Raw genomic sequence first — 25198 nt, forward strand, 5'->3', positions numbered from 1 at the left:
GGAGTACAAACCCCACGTGCAGGGATCTCCACATGTCTGTGCTGTGCCCAGCTCCCTACTGTGAGGCTGCCAAAGGGGGAGGCCCGGGTCACCCAGGACCCCACTCGCAAAGGGGGGAACAGGCCTCTTGCTTGGCAAAAAAAATCAATTCACCAACTGGCCAATCTATTGAAAGTCAAAATGAAAGGAAAGTCTCAGTTGTGAGAGTGATGAATGCCCAGTTTCCCAAGCTATGAAATGTATAGCAGCTCATGGTTCTCAGAATGATTTCAACAGCACATAAAGATATTGTAAAACACTTTTGTTTGTCTATAACTTTCCTTGATATTGATCCTCAGTTGTTTTTCAGCCCACGCATCAGTTGAGCTTATTTTGATGCCAAATTTCAGTGTTGCCACTTCAGTCAACAAGCACTTCTCATATTCTCCATAATTTATACAGGTATATGTGTTCCTGTCTTTTCTTATTTTCGTGTGATTCATTTTTAAATTGGGCTGTACAGAATACAAGCGTATATTTGTAAATGACTCCCATATTTTATGCAATTTAGCTGTTTACTTTTTAGTAATAATTTTATTTAAGGTTTAATTAATAGAGAGTAAAACAGAAATATTAATACAAGGACATCCTGGTACATTTTGACAAAAGCGTATGCCAGTGCACAGCAACTGAAATGATTATAAAATAAATTCCGTCATGCAGGAAAGGGAGGTCATGCTCCTTTCCAATCAATTTCTCTCCCAGAGATAAAAACCTTATTTATTTATTTATTTATTTATTTATTTATTTATTTTGAGACATAGTCTCAGTCTGTCACCCAGGCTGGAGTGCAGTGGTGTGATCTCGGGTCACTGCAAGCTCTGCCTCCCAGGTTCACGCCATTCTCCTGCCTCAGTCTCCGGAGTAGCTGGGACTACAAGCGTCCGCCACCACACCCAGCTAATTTTTGTATTTTTAGTAGAGACAGGGTTTCACCGTGTTAACCAGGATGGTCTCAATCTCCAGACCTCATGACCCACCTGCCTCAGCTTCCCAAAGTTCTGGGATTACAGGCACAAGCCACAGCGCCTGGCCAAAACTTTTCTTATTTTTATCACTACTGACTAGCTTGATCTATTCCTAAACTCCATATGAATGGAATCATATAACATTTTTATTGAGTTATTTTCCTCCAAAGTTAGCATTTCTGAAGTGTATTCATATTGTTGTATCAGTAGGTCATTTTTTCTTATGACTAATTTTCCATTGCATAAAAATACAACAACTTGTTTATCCACATTCCTGTTGATGGATATCCACGTTACTCCTGTCTTCAACTATTATGGATAAAGTTGTTGTGAATATTCTTGTGGAATTCTTTCTTGTGGACATACGCATTCTTCTTTTTAAATTTTCTTTTAGGTGTAGATTTAGAGTGGAAATACTGACTCATGGTGTAGACGTGTGTGCAATGCTTGCCTGTCCCCACAAAAGCTCATGTTGAAATTTGTCAATGTAATGGTATTGGGAGGTGGGACAGCTATGACTAGGTCAGGAGGGATCTGTCCTCAGAAAGAGATCAATGCCCTTATTGTGGGAGTGAATTAGTTGTCTTGGGAATGGTCTTCTGATAAAAAGGATGAATTCAGTCATTTTCTCTGACTTCAGCGCTTGCTTCCCCTTCCTTCTGCCTTGGATAACAGCAGGAGGCCCTCATCAGTTATGACCTTTTGATCTTGGACGTCCCAGTCTCCAGATCTATAAGCCAAATAAATCTCTTGTCATTATAAATTACCCAGTCTGTGGTATTTCTCTATAGCAGTAAGAAAGAGATTGAAAGAAAACATGGTGCTGAGAGTGACACTGTTGCTATAACAAGTACCTGAAATTGTAGAAGCAGCTTTGGTTAATGGCAAATGGGTAATGGATAGAGGTTGGAAGAATTCGGAGAAGCAGACTAGCAAAAGACTTGATTGCTGAAGCAGAGCATTAAGGGCAATTCTGGTGAAGGCTTAGGGGGAAATAAGGAACAAGGTATCAGAAATTGAAGTAAATGTTATCCTTGTTGTAAGTAGCAAAAACCTTGGCAAAATTGTGTCCTGTTCTAGGACTTTACGGAATAAAAAAATTATGAGCCATTAGCTAGGATATCTGCTCAAAGAAATATCTAAGCGGCTAAGCATTCAGGCTACTGTGTGACTACTTTCAGGCACCAGGAATTCTAACCCAGCTAGATAGGAGCCAAGGGAATAGATTTTGCAAAGCAGCACTGATGGTGACACTATCTCCCTCTGCTGTCCTGTCTCCCATAAGCCGAACTCACTCTGGAGTTAGAGAAAAGAGGAGCCAGTTAACATGATACACTGGGGTCAGCTTCTGAAGGCAGGGTGGATCTGGAGGTAATAACAAAAACTGTCCAGAGCACTACATATAGGATGGCATTGAGGGTGCTGAGTCTAAAGCTGGGTAGGTCTTTGCTGTGAGTTGATAAGGCCCTAGAATAATTTCTAGGGAATCTGTACTCTTGATAATTTACAAACAACCCAGGTCTGCTTTGGATCTGATCAGATGGACTAAATCTTGGGAACTCTGTACCGCTGGCCACTCAGGAAAGGGGCTGGGAATGTTGCCTGGGACACGAAAATACGATAAGAAATATTGGTGTGAATCTAGCATCAGAAAGATGATGCAGGGACAGTCAGGAAGAGCTGGAAGCTGAGGTTTAATCACAGGCTCCTCACCCTTCACCGATAGGCAGGTGACGGAGCACTGCAGCACTAGGTGGGACGAGGGTGAGAGGGCAATGGGGTAGCCTGCGAGCTTGGACAGCGTAGGCAGAGGAGCAACTGTGTCACCACAGGAGCTTCTGCCTTCACCCATCCCTCCAGTTCTGTAGGATAGGTAGAGTCCAGGGTCCGTGGAGCACTAGACCTAAGGAAGCCTGCATGGGGAGGACACAGGACAGTGACATCACAGGATACCCCTCCCATCAGGAAAATCAAGGCCCAGAACTCACTCAGCTCTTCCCCAGGAGGACCAAGCCCTACATCAGGTGCAGTGCTGCCTGCCCCACTGTGCCATGTGCCCCGGGCTTCTCTGCTGGGCGCTGCTTTGCCTACTGGGAGCAGGTGAGTCCTGTGCGCAGGACAGCAGCCCCATTCTCAGGTTTCCCACCCCTATGTCCTCCACTTTAACTTGGGGAGGACCTCCAGGCTGTCTCCTGAGCTCATTCTCCATCTGCTTTTCCCACAGGCCCAGTGGAGCCTGGAGTCACCCAAAGTCCCACACACCTGATCAAAACAAGAGGACAGCAAGTGACTCTGAGATGCTCTCCTATCTCTGGGCACAGCACTGTGTCCTGGTACCAACAGGCCCCGGGTCAGGGGCCCCAGTTCATCTTTGAGTATTATAAGGAGGAAGAAAGAGTCAGAGGAAACTTCCCTGAACGATTCTCAGGTCGCCAGTTCCCTAACTATAGCTCTGAGCTGAATGTGAACACCTTGGAGATGGGTGACTTGGCCCTGTATCTCTGTGCCAGCAGCTTGGCACAGCCCAGCTGATTCACTGACATTCTGTATGTAAACTTCCTTCCTTAGCTTTGACTTGAGAGCTACAGGCCCCACCCAGGTCTCACTCCTTCAAGGGAAGCTTTCAGTTGTTTGGAAGGCATGTCTTGTGTCCCACTGAGCGCAGAGCTCTCCCAACCAACAGCGTCCAGGTTTCCTGTGCCCTGAGTGTGCCTGCTTCTCTGCTGCATCCTCTTGCAGCTTGTCACTTCCTGGGTAACTTCAGAACAAGAGTGACTGCTGAGCCCGAGATGTGTGCTTGATTCTTTGTATTTGTTATATAGCTTAGAGATTTTCAACAGTCTTGCACATCAAACATTCTTATTCTTCCTTTACAGATGGGAGGCTCAGGGACATTGAGTCATTTTCCCCAGTGTCTCCTGGCTTGTAAGGATCAGAAGTAGGAAACAAACTAGTCCATACATTTTCCACCTACCCCTCTGCTCCATCATCACCTTCTGTGTCCTAGTCAGTAAGAGAGAGCCCTCATACTGCCCTCATGACCACCAGGGCCACAGTAGAGGCTCAGATGTCTTAAGGAGTCATTACTAAGGCCTCTTCATTAGCAACTTTGAAGAAGCTTAAATTTCACATTTAAAAAAATTCATTTATATGCATTCCCCATGTCTTTCCCCCGTCTGTAGCTTACATTTTCATTTTTATGGTGTTTTTTGATGCACAACAGTTTAATTTAATGCAATAAAAATGAAAAACAATTTTGTGTGTAGACAAAAACTGCTGTCTCATATAAATGTCTAAACATATTTTTCTCAATTTATTCTACTAAAATTTAAGTTTGGATTTTCACCACTAAGAATAAATGCACCTGAAATAGATCTTATGTGAGAAACAAGATAGAGACCTAGGAATGGGAGGGAAGCATGTATGTTCAGTGAAGAAGCAATAACCTGTTAAAAGAGCCCTAAAGTGGACGCCCTGAGCTGATGGTGGTGAGGGAGGTGGAGGGCAAATGATCATGACCCTTGTCAGTCTGTTGTCTTGTAGAAGAAAGCCAGGAGCAGAGACCACATGGGCGAAGGTTTACGACTGGACTGTAGGTTGAAGGTTGCAGCAGGTAGAGGGAGGAAGAGCAGGCAGGGGGCAGAGTCACTGGTTGGCAGGGGCAGTGGCATCATCAGTTAACTCTACTGACATCCAGGATTTATGTTCCCAAAACACAACCTTAAAACCCTCCCCACAATTTCCCCATTTTTCTGTGACCTTGCTATGACCACCAGACTCCTCAGTGGTGTGGCCTTTTGCCTCCTGGGGGCAGGAGAGTCCCCTAAAGCCTTTTCCTTGGCTCACCACATCCTAGCCTAAGCCTTTACCTCAAGTCTACATTATTGGGTCCCTCCTTGGGCACTCAACTTCCTTCTATGATAGACTTCACAGAAGCTGAGACAACCAGATCCCAAAATACCAGAGAAGAAATGCAGGACATGGAGTGGAACAGAGATGCCTGAGACTGCCATCCATGAGTACATGTGTAGGTGTTAATAGGCGCTGAAACTGGTGTACAGCTGATCCGTCCCAGTCCGTACTATAGAGAAATCCCTGAGGGTCTGTGCCTTTCTCTCAAAGCCAAATATATGGCCTTGGTGTCAGACAGCCTCTCCCAGACCTCTTTGCCCTCTTGCACCAGCCTTCACCCCACAGCCACCTTCCTCTGCACACAAAGCTCGGTGGAAGATATAGGTGGCCTTGTCTTCACGAGACCGTGATTTGAGCAGTGGATAATGTCCCGTAGGAGTCTCCTGAACACTGCCTTAGAAGTCTTCCTCAGTTGCTCTCAGAAAGGAAAGTTCATTTGAAATTATATATTGCAGACAGTATTCACAACACAGGTACGTTCTTTTCCTTGTCGGCCTTCACAACTCCATCTTTCCCACACCATGCTCATGTCAGTCCTCAGCCTCCTCCATGTGATGTCTGCTCCCAGCTGTCCTCTCCCTTTCTCTGCACCCTCATCTCCAGTCAACCTCAGAAGGGTCGTTCAGGCCATTTCTCATGCGTTGTGCTCCTCCCACCAAAGGCCTTTCCACTCCACGCTGTATCCTCTGCGTCAACACAAGTCTCTTCTTTTTTGTTCTGGCTCCAAATCTCAGTTTAATTACCACCATCTTTAGGAAGACACTCCTTCAACAGTTTTCTAGGCTGCACCTCCTTATTATAAGTGCTCACAGCTTATAATATGCATTAGTATTCATAGATTTAACACCATTGTCATTTTCCATGACTTTGGGTGACTAATGGATACTTGTGCTCTAGACTGTAAAACTCATTTCAGAAATTGTGGATGTTTTGTTCCCCATTTTATTGTCAATACCAACAGCAGTTTGAGGTGCCAGTGGCCAATCTTGAAAGAATAAAGAATGGATAGTGAAAGGCCCTCTGGGTTCCCACTTAGACTCTTTCAGAAGTCTGGGCGCATTAAATGGGAATCTCTATCCCTTCATCTCCTAGGATCTAATGAGTCCTGGAAACATGAGAAATCCCTGTCATGGATGAGTCACTGGATCCCAAGCCTTTCTGCAGGACTGAACTTCCTATCAGGAGGCCCATCACCCTCCTGGCCTGTTTCCTTCTTCAATCTCCTTCCCTCACAGGTGTCCTGGATTTCGGAGTCTCACAGACACGGGGCACCTCATCATTGGCAGAGTGATCTGAAATATAATGTTAAACACTGGCATTAAAAGGTGATGGAGGCTGGGTGCAGTGGCTCGCACCTGTAATCCCAGTACTTTGGGAGGGCAAGGCAGGCGGGCCACGAGGTCAGGAGTTCGAGAACATCCTGGCTAACACGATGAAACTCCATCCCTGTGAAAAATAAAAAATCTAAATTAGCCGGGCGAGGTGGCGGGCGCCTGTATTCCCAGCTACCCAGGAGGCTGAGACAGGAGAACAGTGTGAACCCACGAGCTGGAGCTCATAGTGAGCCAAAATTGCAACAGTGCACTCCAGCCTGGGGGACAGTGAGACTCCGTCTCAAAAAAAAAAAAAAAAAAAAAAAAAACAGGTTATGGAGAAGAAAACAAATGGCTTTTCCATTCTCTTAGGAAGAGTTTTCCCAAGGCACAAATATCTCTTTGGGTGGCTTTGAGGCCACGGTGCCTGATACACTGAACGATATCATTGGTGTCCATTTCCATGAATTGGTTGGCAACACCAGAGACACACAGCTCATGGTAACCAGCTTCCTCCAGACCACACATGATTTTGGTGCAGGGCGCTGAGCAGAGACCTTTGCTTGTTCCTTTCTTTTCCCAGATAGGAAAGGCTGACTGTGAGGCAGAGGCTCCATTTTCAGAGCAGGGCTGTGTGTTAGTCTCTGAAGAATTGTGAGAGTCATTCTGGGTGGAAATAATCAAATATACAATCACTAAGGATGCTCCACGGAAAGACCGAAGTCCTACTTTTGCAAGAATTATTTGCATCTATGCTTTAAAGATGAACGCAGTTTTATCTCTTTAGGCAGGAAAGACCAAAAATAGACTAGCTATTTTAAATAACTGAACCTTAAACAGACCAAAGTCAGAACATCTTCCCTAGGGACAGCATTTTCTTCCACCCACTCGCTAAAGCTGTATTTGAGAAAGCTGTGTGCTGTTGATAAATGCTGGAATATCATTACAATCAACATCATAATAATACTGCTACTTGGATCAGAAACAAAGAGCATTTCCAAAGCTTGAAAAATGTAAAACTGGAAACAAGCTCTCACTGAGTTTGGAAAAGCAGGCACTGGAGGGTGCTCATTTCTCTTCCTTTTCAAATCAGGGGGGTATTCAAAGCCTGTTCTAGAACAAGGAGTGAGATCCTCCACTTCCCCATGGTGATCAGGCTTTCAGAGGCAGAAGCCTTACTAGTTCATAATCAGCACAAACCAACCTCACCATCAAATGTGTCGACCTCAGTGCTCACCCTCCTCAGCGGTCAGAGACTGGCTGTGTTCTCCAGGAGCTCGTGCGCTTTTACGGAGCCCACTTTATCCTCGGTTTATTACAAAAAATAAATTAGCCTTTATGGGGGTTCCATAAACAGAAGCTTTCTGTGCTTTACCCATTTAGACACTACAAATTCTGATGCCTCATGAAAGGTATAAACTTAAAGCTTGCATGTGGTTAAGATTTTCTAATAACCAAATTCAATTATATCTATGTATATATATTGAAAATGTCAATAATGCTCTCAAATCCAATCCCACCTTCCATGGGTAACCAATATTAAGGCTCTGGTGTGCTTCTTTTCATGCCTTTTTTCTGTGTTCATGCATACCTTTCTACCCAAGTACACCTACAGAAAATGGGTTCACCTGTACACTTTACCTGCACACTCTTTTCTGTTAACATAACTTGATCTTTATTGTTGCAGATTTTTCGATATAGATCTAACTTGCTACTATTACCTGCTTCATATGACACAACGAGGGTAGACAGGTACACTCGTGTTGTTATCTGATTCCTAAATTCTGCTAGATGTTTTCTAAAGTGACTGAATGGCCTCTTTTGGCTTCCAAGTTCTCTTCACCCCAGCACCCAGCTGATGATTCCAGCTTTTCCATCACTCATAGTCCTAGCAAGTGTGAGAGCCCCACTGGTTTCTCCTGCATGAGGAGACAGGGAGGGATAAAAGGATAGACATTTATCAAACCTACCAGAGACTACACAATATCTCAGTTAATCCTCATAAAGCATTGAGGGGAATCTTAGTCTTGTTTTGTAGATGAGTCTAAATGAGGCAAAAGTCCAGGAATGGTAATGAATGGCCTTGCCCATGGTCTCCAAGCTAATAAATGTTGGAGCCAGATGAAGGACAGTCAGCTAGCTTCTGTGTGGAACTGAGAGAAGGGTCACTGGAGTTTGAGGGAGGGGAAGTCTAGAACCATCTGGGGCTGTCTTCAGATCAGACACCAGGGTTAGGAGAGTCTGTGTACCCTATAGCACTGCAGGCACAAGTATCGTGGTGTTGGCAGTGGGCAGGTACTAGAGTGGGTAAGTGGTTAGTGCCCTGGAACCAGAAGATCTGAGCTTTGAGAAAATTATCCCCATCACAAGATGTAGCAGAGACACTGATGTGGACACACAAGGCCAGGGAGCTCTGTGAGGAGCTGTTGTTAACATGAGGGAGGGGGGAGAAGAAACTAAGTGGTCACTTCCTACACATGAAATGTGGAGGAAAACCATATTAAGTAGAATCCCATCTGATTTTCATCAGTGTTGCTTTGTAAGCAGTTGGGAGGTGGGATGATTTATTTTTGAGTTTAAGTGAACATCTATATGGCTCCTTTACCTAATGAAGGCTGGTGGGGAAGGGAAAAATGGCACGGTCAATGGAGTCAAAGTTTGCTTAGTAAATAACTCAGAGTTCAAAGAGAGACTCTCATGGGCCAGAAATTGGTAAAGCTTTCTGGATTCTAAAATTAGGAGGATCTTATTTTCTTTGAATCAGCAGAGAAGGAAGGAAAGGCAGTGGGGAGGGACAGTTGGGAATACGGAATGTCGAAGACAAAGGACACGTAATTCCAAATTCTAAGCTGTGAAGCTGTGAAGCTGTGATGCAAACTTCTGCTTCTCCTAATGGATTTTCAGGTCTCAGCACAGATGCACAGCTGAGGGAGTAATTTCTTTGGAAATGAAGGACAAACAGCTGCGTTAAATATTAATAACAACTCCACCTTACAAAGCACACCTGGAAATGGAAACAAGATTATTTTTAAGGCCTTTTCTACTCTGAGAGTCTCTAAGTTCGTGGCCAGATGAGAGATGAGGAAGGGGCAGGGGTGTTGATCCACACGCCAAGAGTACCATGAAGCATATAGTTCTGAGAGTGCATCAGAGCCCTAAGAAGAATAATGCCCTTTATGTTGTTTCGCCCTCTGCCATCCCAATCCCACCCCACCCATAATTAAGCAGCCACGGAAATGAGGGGAGCCAGAAGGAATCAAACCCTGCTGCTTGGTTCAGTAGACACAGGGACCCGGGGGAAGGGTGTTGGCTGGATCTAGGAGAAGATGATGAGCTCAGAAAATACATAAGCAGAAACTCCAGGGGAAAGCTTGTGAAATCCTGGAGGAATCACAAGATACAGTATTAGAGCTCCTTTTTATTTATTAGTAAATTTTATTTATTACTAAATTAATGGCAGGAATCCTGCACAAAGGGATATGCCCTATGAAACATGACATCTCAAATACAAACAGAGCATTCTTCCTCACCCTAAACTCGGCCCTTTCTCCCCAAGCCCCTCACGCATCAGGCCACCTTTGTGCCCATAAGTCATGGGCAGTGCTGGGTGGTCACCGTCATCCAAACAGAGAGGGCAGTCAGCAGCGTGAGGTGGTTCTGCCTGCTGTGGTCTCACCCCAGACATGGAAATGAAGGGCCCTGGGAGGAGCTGAGGGCACTCAGCTTTGTTTCTCAGGAGTCCCATCTGTCAGTGAGTTGACAAGAAACAGAGCAAAACGACTCCTCCAATGTTGATGAGCCGGCCCCTGGGATTTGGAAACTTGATAACAGAGAAAACCAATATAGACAAAGGATTTTAATCAGGATTATGGTCAATTAAGCAAATTAGAAAAGGATACTTGAAGGAGTATTTGGGACACAGGAATCAAAAACACCGGGAAGACATGAGGAGTTTCCCTAAGACTCTAGACTACAGCACTATGTAGATACCTAACACCAGAATATTAATTATAGTATTGAGGAAATAAAATTTACATTGAGTTACAAACTGTTTACAAAAGGTCATGAAAATCTTGGAGACTTGTTTCAATTCAGACAAATGTGTCCTTCTCATTCTCAGCTGTTCATTGGTGCATTTATCTTGAATTTGACCATCTGGGGAATGGGCGTGGCCTCTCCTGACAGGAAGGCTCTGGGGCCCAGGCAGGGAGAATGAGGTCTCAGAATGACTCCCTTGAGAGTCCTGGTACCCTTTCACCAATGCACAGACCCAGAAGACCCCTCCGTCCTGCAGCACCTGCCATGAGCATCGGCCTCCTGTGCTGTGCGGCCTTTTCTCTCTTGTGGGCAGGTGGGTCCTGGGCAGGGACCCTTGCATGGATTTCAAGGCCCAGCGCCTTCCCATTGGGGGTGCAGCAGCAGCTTTGTTCCTCTCTGCAGGTCCAGGGAATGCTGATGTCACTCAGACCCCAAAATTCCAGGTCCTGAAGACAGGACAGAGCATGACACTGCAGTGTGCCCAGGATATGAACCATGACTGCATGTACTGGTATCGACAAGACCCAGGCATGGAGCTGAGGCTGATTTATTACTCAGTTGGTGCTGGTATCACTGACAAAGGAGAAATCCCCAATGGCTACAATGTCTCCAGATCAAACACAGAGGATTTCCCACTCAGGCTGGAGTCGGCTGCTCCCTCGCAGACATCTGTGTACTTCTGTGCCAGCAGTGACACCACAGTGCTGCACGGCCATCTTCTCTCTGCACATAAAGTCAGGGAGGCTCTGCCCTCCTCCCCCACCCAAGACTCAGGGAAGCCCTGGGCAGAGTTCTCTGCACCACGAACCTTGGAACCCCGACTGACCCCAAGTGGCCCAGACAGTATGAGCCTCGCTCTATGCCCGGTGCCTCTGCAGGCAGTCTCAGCCAGGCCTGGACTGGTCCCTGGTCCTCATAAGTCTCCTTTGTTGCTCTGTCTGTTCTTTTCTCAGAGCTCTCCTTTTGGGGTGGGGCCAGGGCTTCCCCAGCTCCTACTTTTCTACCCATCATACTGAGTCCGAGGCTCCCAGGGTGGAACACGGATTTGTAGTTCACATCCATCTAGACTCCCGTCTCTCCCTGGTGACCATGTTGCTTCCTTTCGCTTGGGTTTCCCCAGCCCCCACCCTCACATGGTCTCTCCTGTGGCCCACCTTTCTCATCTGGGCAGTCATCCTCCAAGGCCTTGCTGGGTCTCTCCTCCCCTCACCTCCCCGTCCCTCTCTACTGCAGCCATGAGGCGAGACCCTCTTCTGTGCCTCCTTTCTTCCCATTGCAGAGATTTCAAAGGCCATTTTCTCTGCCCTGGGCTGGAGCCTTCCTTCCTCTAGTGGCCAGCTCCTACCTGGGCTTCAGATCTCAGCATGATCAGCCCTCCTGCGGGAAGCACTCCCTCCCCTCCCAGCTGAGATCAACTTTCCTCTCCTAAGCTCTCATAGAATCAGACGTCTGTTAGTAACCTTTAGCACCACTGGGCTTTCTCAGATACTTGTCTGATTATTTTTGTGCTCCACCCATTTTTTTTTCTTTTTTTTTCTTTCTGAGACACAGTCTCACTCTGTCGTCAGGCTGGAGTGCAGTGGCATGATTGGCTCACGGCAACCTCCGACTCTGGTTCTAGCAATTCTCGTGCCTCAGCCTCCCAAGTAGCTGGGATTACAGCTGTGCACCACCACAATCAGCTAATTCGTTTTTGTGTTTTTTGTAGCGATCAGATTCACCATGTTGGAGAGGATGGTCTCCATCTCCCGGCCCCATGATCTGCCTATCTCAGCCTCTCAAGGTGCTAGGATACAGGCATAAGTCACCACACCTAGCTTCTCCACCCAATTTTTAAGCCCATGAGAGCTAAGTCTGTGCCTGCTGCATTTACCAACATCAGTGCCTGGCATGTGGGGAAACTCATTTCATAGAGAATGGATGAGTGAATGAGAGGCCGAGTGAATGATGAGTGGGTGGACAAAACAATGGTAGGAACACATTACATCTACTGTAACCTGGCAGAGATCTAGCATTAAGTATAAGAAAGCCCACCCCTTTGATTGCTGGGCCCAGGTTGGTCTTGGAAATTGATGGGGAATCACTATCATGGCGACCATACCTGGGTCAAGGCTTCCTCTTGTGGCTGCAGCACCTGACCTCCTCCAGGTGTCTGTGCTCTCCTTCAGGGTCCTTTCCCACAACAAATCCAGACAGATCAGAGATCCACTTCTAGAATTCTATGCTTAAAGGTTGTTCCTTGAAATCACTTCTGATAAGAAAATCTCCATTAGGTTTGCATAAATAAAAAGTGCCACTACAAATTTGACATTGTAATGGATTTATGATCAGAATTACATGATATGCATATGTGGCAGGAGCTGAGGAAAAGAGGGTCTGGAGGAGAGAAATAAGAAGGTGAGGGAGCCAGTCAGTAACCAGGGATCCTGGATATCTGGGCAGGACAGGCTGGAGTGGCAGGGACACGGGAGGATCAGAGTATGCCAGGCCATGCAAGTGGGACCTTGAGCCAGGAGCACAGGAAAAGGCCACGGAAACCTACTTCTGGGGAAGCTGTTCTGTCTCTATGGCGGCCACCCCTGCAGGTGCACTGCCAAACACTGGGGCAGCCTGGCTGCTGTTGGCCAGCACTTGGGAAGATGAACTGAACACAGGGTACAGAAGGAACAGGTCTTCCTAGGTCTGTTGGATGCCTCTGTATTTGCTGGTCACTGTCTCTCACTGTCTGACCATAATGACCTGCCTGGTGTAATAGTGACTGTTTTACCTCTATCTAACAAATTTTACCTAATGTATCTTTGACCATCTCTAACCCAAAATGGTAAGAGAAATGGCATTCTTATCTTGTCTTTGCGAAGTTGATTTAACGCAATCCAGCACAGGATGGATTTTCCCAGATTAAGGTATCTGGTCATACAACTGTTTCAATCTTCCACAGTCCCTGGACTCCTCTCCGGGGGACACCTGTGCTACCCAGGTGAATGTGGACACAATTTGTATGTAGATGTTCCAGACACTGGCTACTAACTTTTCTTTAATCCTGTGCCTAACGTCTCCCTCCACCTATAGTCAGGGTTCTGCCTCCTTCTTCTATCTCTTTCCTGAGCTTCCCTCCTGATGGAATTTCATGGACATCAGACTGCTGGGCAGAGTGCAGTGACCTGTGGAGACAATGGGAAGGAATCTCACTTCTTGCTGCCTTCTTGGACTCAGTTCTTTTATAACCAAAGCAAGTGCTCTGGTCTCCCTTTGGACTCTGCAGTGTCAGAAATGTGCTTCATGCATTTGTAACTTTGCCTTTCCAGAACAAAGTTCTGTCTTCTCTTGGCCCAGTCTAGCCCAGTAGGCTTAATTCATGATTTATGTCACCTTTTAATTTACTCAAAGGAGAACATATGATTTCAGAGTAAAGAATATTCATTTTACTTTGTGTAAGTTGGACCCAAACAGTAAACTGTGTACTTGTGTTCCATCAGTGTCTTAAATTGGGCAATGGTAAAACAAATCTTTGATGCTAGAAATTTAGGTCCTGCTGTTTTATATATGGAAGTTCCCAGTGTCCTGGGCACACAATAGATGGGCGTTAGTAAGTCGCACTATGCCCAAGATAGTTTTCTATGGGTTTATAGACTAGTATTCTCCCATTGAGCAAGCATAAGAGCATTTGCTTCTTCAAGCTCATTTGTCAGTTTGTATGGGAATTTCCAATTTGAAATAAGTTATGCTTTTAAATTTGAAAGAATGTGAAGTCAGACCGGGTGCAGTGGCTCTTGCCTGCAATCGCAGCACTTTGGGAGGCCGAGGCGGGCTGATCACAAGGTCAGGAGTTTGAGACTAGCCTGGCCAATAGGGTGAAACCCTGTCTCTACTAAAAATACAAAAACATTAGCCAGGTGTGGTGGCGGGCACCTATAGTCACAGCTACTTGGGAGGCTGAGCCAGGAGAATCGCTTGAACCTGGGAGGTGGAGGTTGCTGTGAGCCAAGATCCTAATGTTTTTCATATGGAAGTTCCCTGTTAACCAGTCCAGGGCATGGAATAGATGAGCGTTAGTAAGTCACTCTATGCCTGAGATGATTTTCTATGGGTATCTTTTCTGAGTTACAGTTAACAAAGGTGGGAAGTGATCCCAGAAGTAAGGCTTGAGGGCAGTTCTTGAGGGAACCCATGCGATGGAACAGTCCCGTTGCACACATGTGACTGGGGGAATGGAGGAGGCTGGGACATGAATGGGGATGGCAGAGGGGACCCTGACTTGTAGGAAAGACAATGAGCTTACCCCTTTGTGCCCTATGTTAGGGGCACTGTTGGCGCATCCTACAGGACATGCCCAGCAGACAGAGGAGAGGCTGTAGGATGAGAAGATGAACTCAGAGATGCAGTGTGAGGCATCAGGGTACAGACAGCTCTGGAGCCCAAGGTGATGAGCCATGCATCAATGTTAAAACAGAGCTTATAAATATTTAAAGCCTCACCCAAGTGTGTTCTAGTATAAATGCTGTGACCCTGACATCCTGGGGATTGAGAGAGGAAGTGATGTCACTGTGGGAACTGCCCTGTGGAGACAAGGACGTCCTCCATCCTCTGCTCCTGGTCACAGTGACACTGATCTGGTAACGCCCCCATCCTGGCCTCACCCTGCCATGGGCACCAGGCTCCTTTGCTGGGTGGTCCTGGGTTTCCTAGGGACAGGTGAGTCCTCAGAACACCAAGGAGTTGCATTTTTTTTTCTGCATGTAGGGGTGTGTGTGTATGTGTGTGTGTGTGTGATGACTACAAATGTTTTCCTTATTCTGTTGCCAGATTCTATTTCCACAGATCACACAGACGCTGGAGTCTCCCAGTTCCCAAGGTACAAAGTCACAGAGAGGGGACAGGATGTAGGGGCCAGGATGTAGCTCTCAGGTGTGATCCAATTTCGGGTCATGCAACCCTTTATTGATATCAAAGGCCCTGGGGCAGGGCCCAGAGATTCTGACTTTCTTCAATTACGAAGCTCCACCAGACAAATCAGGGCTGCCCAGTGATTGGTTCTCTGCAGAGAGGCCTGAGGAATCTGTCTCCACTCTGAAGATCCTGCCTACACAGCAGGGGGACTCAACCGTATATCTCTGTGCCAGCAGCTTAGCTGCAGTGTGGCACAGATACCTCCTTCCTGTTCACAAACCTCATCCTTCTCTCTCCTTGCAGCTCCCAGAGACCCTTAATAGAGGCCTCTCTTTGATCCTCACTTTTCATGGGAAAGAAGTAGATTTGGACATCGGCTGTCCTTTGGGTAGCAACAGACCACAGCTTCATTCCTGAAACACAGTGAATACAAATGTATGTGGTGAAAACAATCATAGCCCACTGCACTCTAGGAGTCCTCAGAGCCAGCTCACTGCTCCAAGCAAGGAGTGGGTGTCTTACCCTTGGCCTTTAGGGCATATATGGTCTTAGCCTTGGCCTTCAGGGCGGACATGCACCTTCTATAGGTCTTGGAGGCTGCTGTGCTGCCCATATCCGTGAGGTTGTCAAGGGCAGGAAACATGCCTCTTCTGCATATGTTGGGGCATCTAGAAGGTCTGAGGCTCCATCACCAGGAACATCTTTCTTCTGAAGCCTCTTCTATCTCTGTCACCTTGGAAGTTTCTGCAACAACATATCAAACCTCTCTTCCTGTTTGAAGTAAAGGTCTGTGCAACTTTTGTGGTCCTTACTTGATAAATGCAATCACGATAACAAGAGGACATCATTTCTTCTGTCTACCTTAAGCCACAAGTATCCTTTATTTTGTTTCAATTTGCCATTGCTGCTGTCCTGATAGACAGAAGCATGCATTTACCACTGCTGTGAGTTCACCTTGATTCGCTTAGGAAATATGATTTTTAGACTCTGAGTGTTTTCATTGTTGTGCAACTCAATTGATTTGAAATAATTTTCCTAAGGTCTTTAACTCAAGAAATGTTTTATTTACAATATTGAATCTATTCCTTTTTATTTTATTTTTCACATTATGTATCATTATTTAGTACCTGCTATAAATAGAAGTACAATGATTATATTGCAATAGAATCTTCCACCTGTCTGTGGGTGATGCTGCAGTTTGTATCTATGAAATCAAACGCACTAGTCTGAGCTGATATGATTATGAATTATGGGTTTCTGAGAGTCCTCAGTGTCAGAACACTTCTCCAAGTCTGGGACTCAGTGTCCCAGATACAGCCATGATAGAGGTGCCTGAGTCTTTCATAGCTATGAGGGGCATCATAGTCCTTCCAAATTCACTGATCAGAAATTGTAGTGGTAGAGACACCAAATTCCTTTCCCCAGAGAATGATGGTCACGGGTGGGGTGTTGCTCTGGACCCGTTTTTTTTCTTGTGCGGTCATGAAATCGCTCCTCGCTCAGATGCCTTGTGTCTCTTGCGACTGAGTAAGGCCAGGGCACAGATGGGAATTCCCTGTCTTCCTAGACCTTCTCTCTAACTGCTGCCACTTTCCTCCATGTGACTCCTGAGACAGCTGCTCTAACAGTGGACAAGCTCTGACACTGAGGCTGAACAGAACACAGTACACAGTTGTAAACGGTGGTGCAAGAACATGTAATAAAAGCGAACAGGGCTTCCAATTTATACTGAGAATGAACATGCAAGAGGAGCAAGCGGCAGACGTTACTAATGAACAAATAGGAAGGAATAGGGTTTCTGCTTTATTGAAATCATTCTGTTTTCTTAAGTTAAGCAGGAAAAACATTTCATTGCAATTATTTCAAGTCAAAGGCTAGCAGATCCCAACCAACCATCATAACTCTTTGCTCTGTGATCTCGGCAGCTTGAGAGGACTCAGAAATCCTTTCTCTGCACAAACGTCCCTTTGCCCATTCCAAGACCCTGGATCACACACTCTGATCCTATCATGAAAATAAGGAGGTTTGCTATAGTTGCTGTGGCCACATTTTTAGTGTGTTGAGTAGGAAGCATTGAAGAACTTTGAAAGCTTTGCTCTTGAGTCTAGGGATGTGCTAGAGTCAGCTTCTGTGACTCAGAAGAACCAAATAGAAATAATTGTCGCAGCTCCCTATTGAGTGAAGCCATGATGGGAGCTTGAAGTCTGCCATGGTGGGGATGCTGGCAAAACAGAAATTAGGAAATGCTACCAGCCATGCCCCCACCTTCACAGACACCCAGTTTAGCAGCACATCACTGGAGTATTTTCTGATGTCCCTGTTATGCCATGTCTTTTGGGGCCAAAAGGACTCAGAATTTTCCTCCTAACTACTCTTGCTCTGAGAATCCATCATCTTCTGGGGCCTCAATTATGCCTATTTTTATTCAACCTCCAAATTCTCTTGCTCCGTAATTCTTTGTCTCCTTCAAGCATGGCAGTCTGGAGCATGACAACTATTTTGAGTGTAACTAAAGGTATCACTGAACCTGTTCATTATTTACAAATTATCTTTCCTCACATGGAATATTTAGATGCTGGAGTCATTGGGAACAGAGATGGCCAAGCAGCAACTCTGGGTTGTGAACCACGTATAGCCCCACTATTCTTCTGTGTCACCGACAGACCCTGTAACAAGGACTATTTTGCTTTGGAAACTAAGCACTTCCACACGTCAGGAATGACTCTGGTTTTACTTTAGGCTGAGAGGTGAGAAGGATCACACCCTAAGTATTCTCCACTCCAAGACTGAGTATGGCCATTCTCCATCTTAGTCCCTGGAAGTTGTCCAGAGTTCCCTGAGAATCTCTGCTCTGGGGGTGGAATCACCAAGGCTCATCCTTGCCAGCTCCCCACAGGCTCCAGCAGGGCTTTCCTGCCAGGTGCAGGGCACAGGAATGGCTCTGCCTGTCTCTTAGTTAGAGGGAGGCCGTACAATAATGTTTCTATAAGAGGGACTGGAATTCTGGGTCTCCACTGAAGCATTTGACAATATTTTCTTTGTTGTTTTGTTTGTTTGTTTTATTTAGCCATCTCACCAATGAGGAGAGCAATTCCTTGATAGTTATATTGTTTTTGGCACTTGGGAAGGTTTTTTTTGGTTAAGTCACATTAAGAAATTGTGCCTATTTTTCCTGTTCAGCTATAACCCAAGGCAGTGAAAGAAACAGCAATAATTTTGAGAGCAGTCACGTGCATCCTATGATAAAGGTGTTACTTTTCATTGCCCACAGCTAACTTTCAGTCTAGTGGAAATGAAAAGGCACAGTTAGGAGGCATGTGAACATGCCATGAGAGGTCAATGCCAATTGCAAGGTCTGTGCCAATCCCCAGTACTGTGGGATTGAAGGGGAGGGAGACACGACCTCTCCTTCAGACTGTGCTCAACAAGGAGGGAGTGGGACTTCATCCATGGGAAGCTGAGGAGGAACAAGTTCCAGGGGCATCTAACTCAGGGTGCAGGAACAAATCCTTGGAGAGGAAAATGGCCCAGTTCAGCTGGCACAGGAGACAGGAGAAAGCAAAGTCATCTAATCCACAGACCCCAGGCTGATTTGCTTCCTCATGATGCTATTCAGCACCAGAGAGTCCTCATCTCCCGCTGCTCCTCTGCCTCTTCCAGAATCATCTCTTCCCTGTTTGGTGCTCAGATCAATGGATATGCATTGTACATAGTGATCATTTCCTGTAGCAGCCACTTTGCTAGTCTTAGCTATATCCATCCTTATTTTCTGCATCAGGTACTTCTTCCTCCACCATTGCTTATTGCCTTGTAAGAGGTCTCATTTTATATATTTCAATTTTATTTTTTATTAATAGACATTTGACTTCATCTTTTGCTGATCTATACTTTTGGGGTAACATTGTCATTTGTGGATGATATTTTCGTATATCTTTAGTGGTTCAGATTAAATAATCTCTTTATACCTCAACGTCTGTGTTTTCTTACTATTTAAAACCAAGTATTATTTCCCTTCATTCTTCTCATTCTGTTCCTCTTTCATTAGATGGTAGTTTTAAGGGAGAAAAAATTAGACTATAACTGGAGCTACGTGATAAGAGTTATTCAGAATGAAGGTGGGATATTAAGACTGGTAACTGAAAGCAATAATCAGGGTTAGAACTAGTGTTGGTATGATGATTGAGGGAAGCTGCTCATAACACCTGCGGGATGGCACTTCTGGAATATTCTGGTAGCTCACGCTACAGACACTTCCCAGCATTCCTTGGGCCATTGCAGAATAAACAATGATGAAACTTCACTTATTGACCACAAGGTGGCACGGTGGTCCGCTGAGATCGAAAGGGCTCTGGGGAGTCTGGGAGAGCAGTCCAGGAGGGAAAGGGTTTAGAAAAATTAGGGCTTGGATCTAATATTATGCAGATGCTGCAGCAGTTTTCAGTTATTGCTAGGCTAACTACAGCTGTGCAAGAGGCGGGAAGTCCCTCTAATCTTTAATGACAAATAAAGTTGAAGAATTTTTGCTGGGCAGCCTTGGTATCAGTGGCAGGTGCAGGGGAGCAAATGTCTCAGAGGAACATTGGAAAGCTAGGGGCAGGCTGTGCCCTGAGCCCAGTGCATCTCTGCTGCACCTCCTCTTCCCTGCAGGTCTCACCAGGCAACAACTTTAACGTGTGTGAGTGATCTGGGATTCTGCAAGTTTATAAGTTGTACTGATAACATCACCTTGGCTGAGAATCCATTGGACACCAAGTATGTGTTCTCCGGAGGACAAAAAATATTGAGAACAAGTTCTAAAACACCTAGGTAAACAGACTACTGAAGGAAAATGTTAGATGCATCAAACTGTGCCGTTAGACCTGAAGATAATTGACTAGTAGAATTATCGAAAATAGACTATAAATAAATCTCTACTAAAGTATTTGTGGGCATAGAGCAGTGTTTGCGTCTTCTCAGGGTAGATTAAGGAAGGAATTCAGCTATTATCCTCATGATGTTGCCTTGGATGAAAATGCATGAATTTCTCAATTGATTTTCTTGTAAAATATTACAGAATAATATTGAGCAAACATTTTATTTTTCTCCAGCCTGTAATTCTCTTTAGCACTTACAGGTAAAGCGGACACCTAGAGGTAAGGTTTCTTTAGTTGGGATCCGTTAACTGCAGGACTGGGAGGTCCATAGCTGAGCTTCACAGGGAGTCCAACCCCCTGTGGACAGAACCCCGTGTGTCTGTGCTGTGCCCAACTCCCCTCTGTGAGGCTGCCAAAGGGGGAGTGCCGGGTCACCCAGGATCTCACTCGCAAAGAGGTGAGCAGGTTACTTGCTGGGCAAAAAAATCAGTTCATCAATTGACCAATCTGTTGAAAGCCAAAACTAAAGGAAAGGCTCAATTGTGAGACTGATGAATGCCCACTTTCCCAAGTTATGAAACGTATAGCAGCTCAAGTTTCTCCGAGTGATTTCAAGAGCATATGAAGATATTTTTAGAAAGTTTTTGTTTGTCTACAGCTTTCCTTGATATTGATCCTCACTTGGTTTTCAGCCCACTCATCACTTGAACTTATTTTGTTGCCAAATTTCAATGTTGCCTATTTCAGTCACTGAGCACTTCTCACATTCTCCATATCTTACACAGATAGGTGTGTTCCTGTCTTTTCTTGTTTTTGTGTGATTCATTTTTAAATTGGGCTGTGCAGAATACAAGCATACATTTGTATATGACTCCCACCTTTTATGCAATTTAGCTGTTTAATTTTTAGTAATACTTTTTATTAAGGTATAATTAATAGAGAGTAAAACACAAATATTAATACAAGGACATCCTCATACATTTTAACAAATGTATACGCCAGTGCAACAGTAACTGAAATGATTATTAAAAAAAAAATTTCCATCACTCAAGAAAGTGTCCTCATGCTCTTTTCCAATCAATTTCTGTCTTAGGGATAAAAACTTTTCTATTTTTATCACTATTGAGTAGCTTTGTCTATTCTTGAGCTTCATATAATGGAATCATATTTTTATTGAGTTGTTTTTCTCCAAAATTAGTATTTCTGAAGTGTATTCATATTGTTGTATCAGTAGGTCATTCTTTCTGAAGACTAATATTCCATTGCGTAAATATACCACAACTTGTTTATCCATTCTTTGTTGATGGATATCCAAGTTACTCCTGTCTTCAACTATGAGGAATAAAGTTGTTGTGAACATATTGTGGGATTCTTTCCTGTGGGCATATGCATTCTTTTTTTTTTTCATATATATATATATATATATATAGAGAGAGAGAGAGAGAGAGAGACTTAAGAGTGGAAATAATGAATCTTAGTGTAGATGTGTGTGCTATGCTTGTGTGTCCTCACAAAAGCTCATGTTGAAACTTGTCAGTGTAATGGTATTGGGATTATGACAGCTATGACTAGGTCAGGAGGGATCTGCCCTCAGAAAGAGATCAATGCCCTTATTGTGGGAGTGAATTAGTTGTCTTGGGAATGGTCTTCTGATAAAAAGGATGAATTCAGCCGTTTTCTCTGACTTGGGTGCTTGCTTTCCCTTCCTTCTGCCTTGGATAACAGCAGGAGGCCCTCATCAGTTATGGCCCTTTTATCTTGGACTTCCCAGTCTCCAGATCTATAAAGCCAAATAAACTTCTTGTCTTCGTAAATTGCCTAGTCCATGGTGTTTCTCTATAGCAGTAGGAAAGAAATTGAAAGAAAATATGGTACCGAGAGTGAGGCTGTTGGTATAATTTCTGAAAATGTAGAAGCAGCTTTGGTTAATGGGAAGTGGCTAATGGATAGAGGTTGAAAGAACTGGGAGGAGCAGAATAGCAAAAGCCAAGATTCCTGAAAACAGAGCATAAAGGGCACTTCTGGTGAAGGCTCAGGGGTAAATGAGGAACAAGGTATCAGAAATTGAAGCAAATGCCATCCTTGTTATAAGTAGCAAAAACCTTGGCAAAGCTGTGTCCTGTTTTAGAACTTTATGGAATATAAAAATTATGAGCCATTTGCTAGTATATCTAATGAAAGAAATGTCTAAGTGGCAAAGCATTCAGGCTACTGTGTGACTACTTTTAGCCACCAGGAAATTTAACCCAGCAAGAAGGAAGCCATGGGAATAGATTTTGCAAACCAGCACAGATGGTGACCCTACCTCCCTCTGCTGTCCTGTCTCCCATATGCCAAACTCTATGCTGTAAGCTGTTAAAGTCCTATAATTATTTCTGGGAAATCTGTACTCTTAAATAATTTACAGATAACCCAGGTCTGCTTTGAATCTGATCAGACAGACTAAATCTTGGGGACTCTGCACCACTGGCCACTGACGAAAGGGGCTGGGAATGTTGTCTGGGACCGGAAAATATAATAAGAAACGCTGGTGTGAATCTAGCATCAGAAAGATGTTGTGAGGACAGCCAGGAAGAGCTGGAAGCTGAGGTTTAATCACAGGCTCCTCACTCTCCGCTGATGGGCAGGTGTGTGAGCTCCAGCATGGAGCACCGCAGCACTAGGTCAGAGGAGGGTGAGAGGGCAATGGGGCAGCCTGGGGCAGTGTAGGCAGAGGAGCAACTGTGTCATCGCAGAAGCTTCTGCCTTCACCCATCCCTCCAGCTCTGCAGGACAGGTAGAGTCCAGGGTCCGTGGAGCACTAGACCTAAGGAAGGCTGCACTGGGAGGACACAGGACAGTGACATCACAGGATACCCCTCCCATCAGAAAAATCAAGGCCCAGAACTCACTCAGCTCTTCCCCAGGAGGACCAAGCCCTACATCAGGTGCAGTGCTGCCTGCCCCACTGTGCCATGGGCCCTGGGCTCCTCTGCTGGGCGCTGCTTTGTCTCCTGGGAGCAGGTGAGTCCTGTGCACTGGACAGCAGCCCCATTCTCAGCTTTCCCACCCCTGTGTCCTCCACTTTACCTTGGGGAGGGCCTCCAGGCTGTCTCCTGAGCTCATTCTCCATCTGCTTTTCCCACAGGCCCTGTGGAGCCTGGAGTCACCCAAAGTCCCACACACCTGATCAAAACGAGAGGACAGCAAGTGACTCTGAGATGCTCTCCTATCTCTGGGCACAACACTGTGTCCTGGTACCAACAGGCCCCGGGTCAGGGGCCCCAGCTTATCTTTGAGTATTATGAGAAGGAAGAGAGAGAAAGAGGCAACTTCCCTGATCGATTCTCGGGTCTCCAGTTCCCTAACTATAGCTCTGAGCTGAATGTGAACACCTTGGGGGTGGGGGACTCGGCCCTGTATCTCTGTGCCAGCAGATTGGCACAGCCTGGCAAAGTCACTGACATTCTGTATATAAACTTCCTGCCTTAGCTTTGATTTGAGAGCTCCAGGCCCCACCCAGGTTTCACTCCCTCAAGGGAAGCTTTGAGTTGTTTGGAAGGCATGTCTTCTGTCCTACTGAGCACAGAGCTCTCCCAACCAACAGAGCCCAGGTTTCCTGTGCCGTGAGAGTGCCCACTTCTCTGCTGCATCATCTTGCAGCTTGTCACTTCCTGGGTAACTTCAGGACAAGAGTGACCAATGAGCCCTAGATGTGCGATTGATTCTTTGTATTTGTTATATAGCTTAAAGCCTTTCAACAATCTTGCATATCAAACATTCTTATTTTTCCTTTACGGATGGAAGGCTCAGGGACATTGAGTCATTTTCCCATGTCTCCTGGCTTGTAAGGATCAGAAGTAGGAAACAAACTAGTCCATACATTTTCCACCTACTCCCCTGCTCCATCATCACCTTCTGCATCCTGGTCAGTAAGTCAGAGCCTCACACTGTCCTCTAGTGACCAGCAGGGCGGCAGTAGAGATTCAGTTGTCTTCAGGGGTCGCTAATACGGCCTCTTCATTAGCAACTTTGAGGAATGTTAAATTTCACACTTTTTAACAGTCATTTATATGCATTCCCTTTGTCTTTCCCCAGTCTGCAGCTTATATTTTCATTTTTATGGAGTTTTTTGATGAAAGAGTTTAATGCAACAAAAACTAAACACAATTTTGTTTTTGTGTAGACAAAAACCGCTTTCTCATATAAACATCTAAGGATATTTTTCTCAATTTATTCTACTAAAATTTAAGTTTGGATTTTCACCACTAAGAATAAATATACCTGAAATAGATCTCACGTGAGAAACAAGATAGAGACCTAGAAATGGGAGGGAAGCACATACGTTCTGTGAAGAAACAATAGCCTGTCCTTAAATTGGACACCCTGAGCTGACGGTGGAGAGGTAGGTGAAGCGCAAATGAGCATGAACCTTGTCAGTCTGTTGTCTTGTAGAAGAAAGACAGCCAGGAGCAGGGACCACATGGGTGACGGTTTATGGCTATACTGTAGGTTGAAGGTTGCAGCAGGTAGAGGGAGGAATAGCGGGCAGAGTGCAGAGTCACTGGCTGGCTGGGGCAGCGGCATCATCAATTGACTCTACTGACATCCACGAATTATGTCCACAACGCACAAGCTGAAAACCCTCTCCACAATTTCCTCATTTTTCCCTGACCCTGCCATGGCCACCAGACTGCTCAGTGGTGTGCCCTTTTGCCTCCTGGGGGCAGATGAGTCCTTCAAAGCCTTTTCCTTGGCTCACGATACCCTAGCTTAAGCCTTTACCTCAGGTCTACATTATTGGCGTCCCTCCTTGGACACTCAACTTCCTTCTATCATAAACTTCACAGAAGCTGGGACAACCAGTTCCCAAGGTACCAGAGAACAAATGCAGGACATGAAGTGGCATGGAGATGCCTGAGACTGCCATCCATGACTACATGTGTGGGAGTTAATAGGAGCTGAAGCTGGTGCACAGCTGATCCGTCCCAGCCCACACTACAGAGAAATCCCTGAGGGTCTGTAACTTTCTCTCAAAGTGAAATATATGGCCTTGGTGTCAGCCTCTCCTAGACCTCTGTGCCCTCTTGCACCAGGCTTCACCCCACAGCCACCTTCCTCTGCACACAAAGTTCAGTGGAAGATATAGGTGGCCTTGTCTTCACGAGATCATGATCTCGTGAAGACGTTGTCCCATAGGAGTTTCCCC

At 45.3% G+C, this 25198-nt stretch overlaps 1 protein-coding gene and 2 gene segments (V, D, J or C); all 3 read left to right on the forward strand.

The window, feature by feature from the left end:
* The first annotated feature begins 2197 nt into the window (after positions 1 to 2197).
* Positions 2198 to 4197, forward strand: LOC113223214. The segment is given in 2 exon segments: positions 2198 to 3107; positions 3232 to 4197. Coding segments are annotated over 2 exon segments (357 nt in total).
* A 6200-nt stretch (positions 4198 to 10397) lies between these two features.
* LOC113223211 lies at positions 10398 to 11649 on the forward strand. Its single transcript, XM_026452741.2, has 2 exons — positions 10398 to 10583; positions 10673 to 11649. Exons 1-2 carry the CDS (start codon positions 10445 to 10447, stop codon positions 11284 to 11286), a joined length of 753 nt encoding a protein of 250 aa, XP_026308526.1. The 5' UTR covers positions 10398 to 10444; the 3' UTR covers positions 11287 to 11649.
* Positions 11650 to 22625: 10976 nt separating this feature from the next.
* Positions 22626 to 23481, forward strand: LOC113223215. The segment is given in 2 exon segments: positions 22626 to 23013; positions 23138 to 23481. Coding segments are annotated over 2 exon segments (393 nt in total).
* Positions 23482 to 25198: the final 1717 nt, after the last annotated feature.

This window comes from Piliocolobus tephrosceles, unplaced genomic scaffold (genome assembly GCF_002776525.5).
Source record: "Piliocolobus tephrosceles isolate RC106 unplaced genomic scaffold, ASM277652v3 unscaffolded_39798, whole genome shotgun sequence".
In the NCBI taxonomy this organism is placed as follows: domain Eukaryota; kingdom Metazoa; phylum Chordata; class Mammalia; order Primates; family Cercopithecidae; genus Piliocolobus; species Piliocolobus tephrosceles.

What these genes read in the sequence shown, in the direction of transcription:
- LOC113223211 (XM_026452741.2), top strand. Translation starts at nt 10,445, where the DNA reads ATGAGGTCTCAGAATGACTCCCTTGAGAGTCCTGGTACCCTTTCACCA. An exon ending in CTTTTCTCTCTTGTGGGCAG is followed by an intron (nt 10,584 to 10,672) that starts GTGGGTCCTGGG and finishes TCCTCTCTGCAG; the next exon opens with GTCCAGGGAATGCTGATGTC.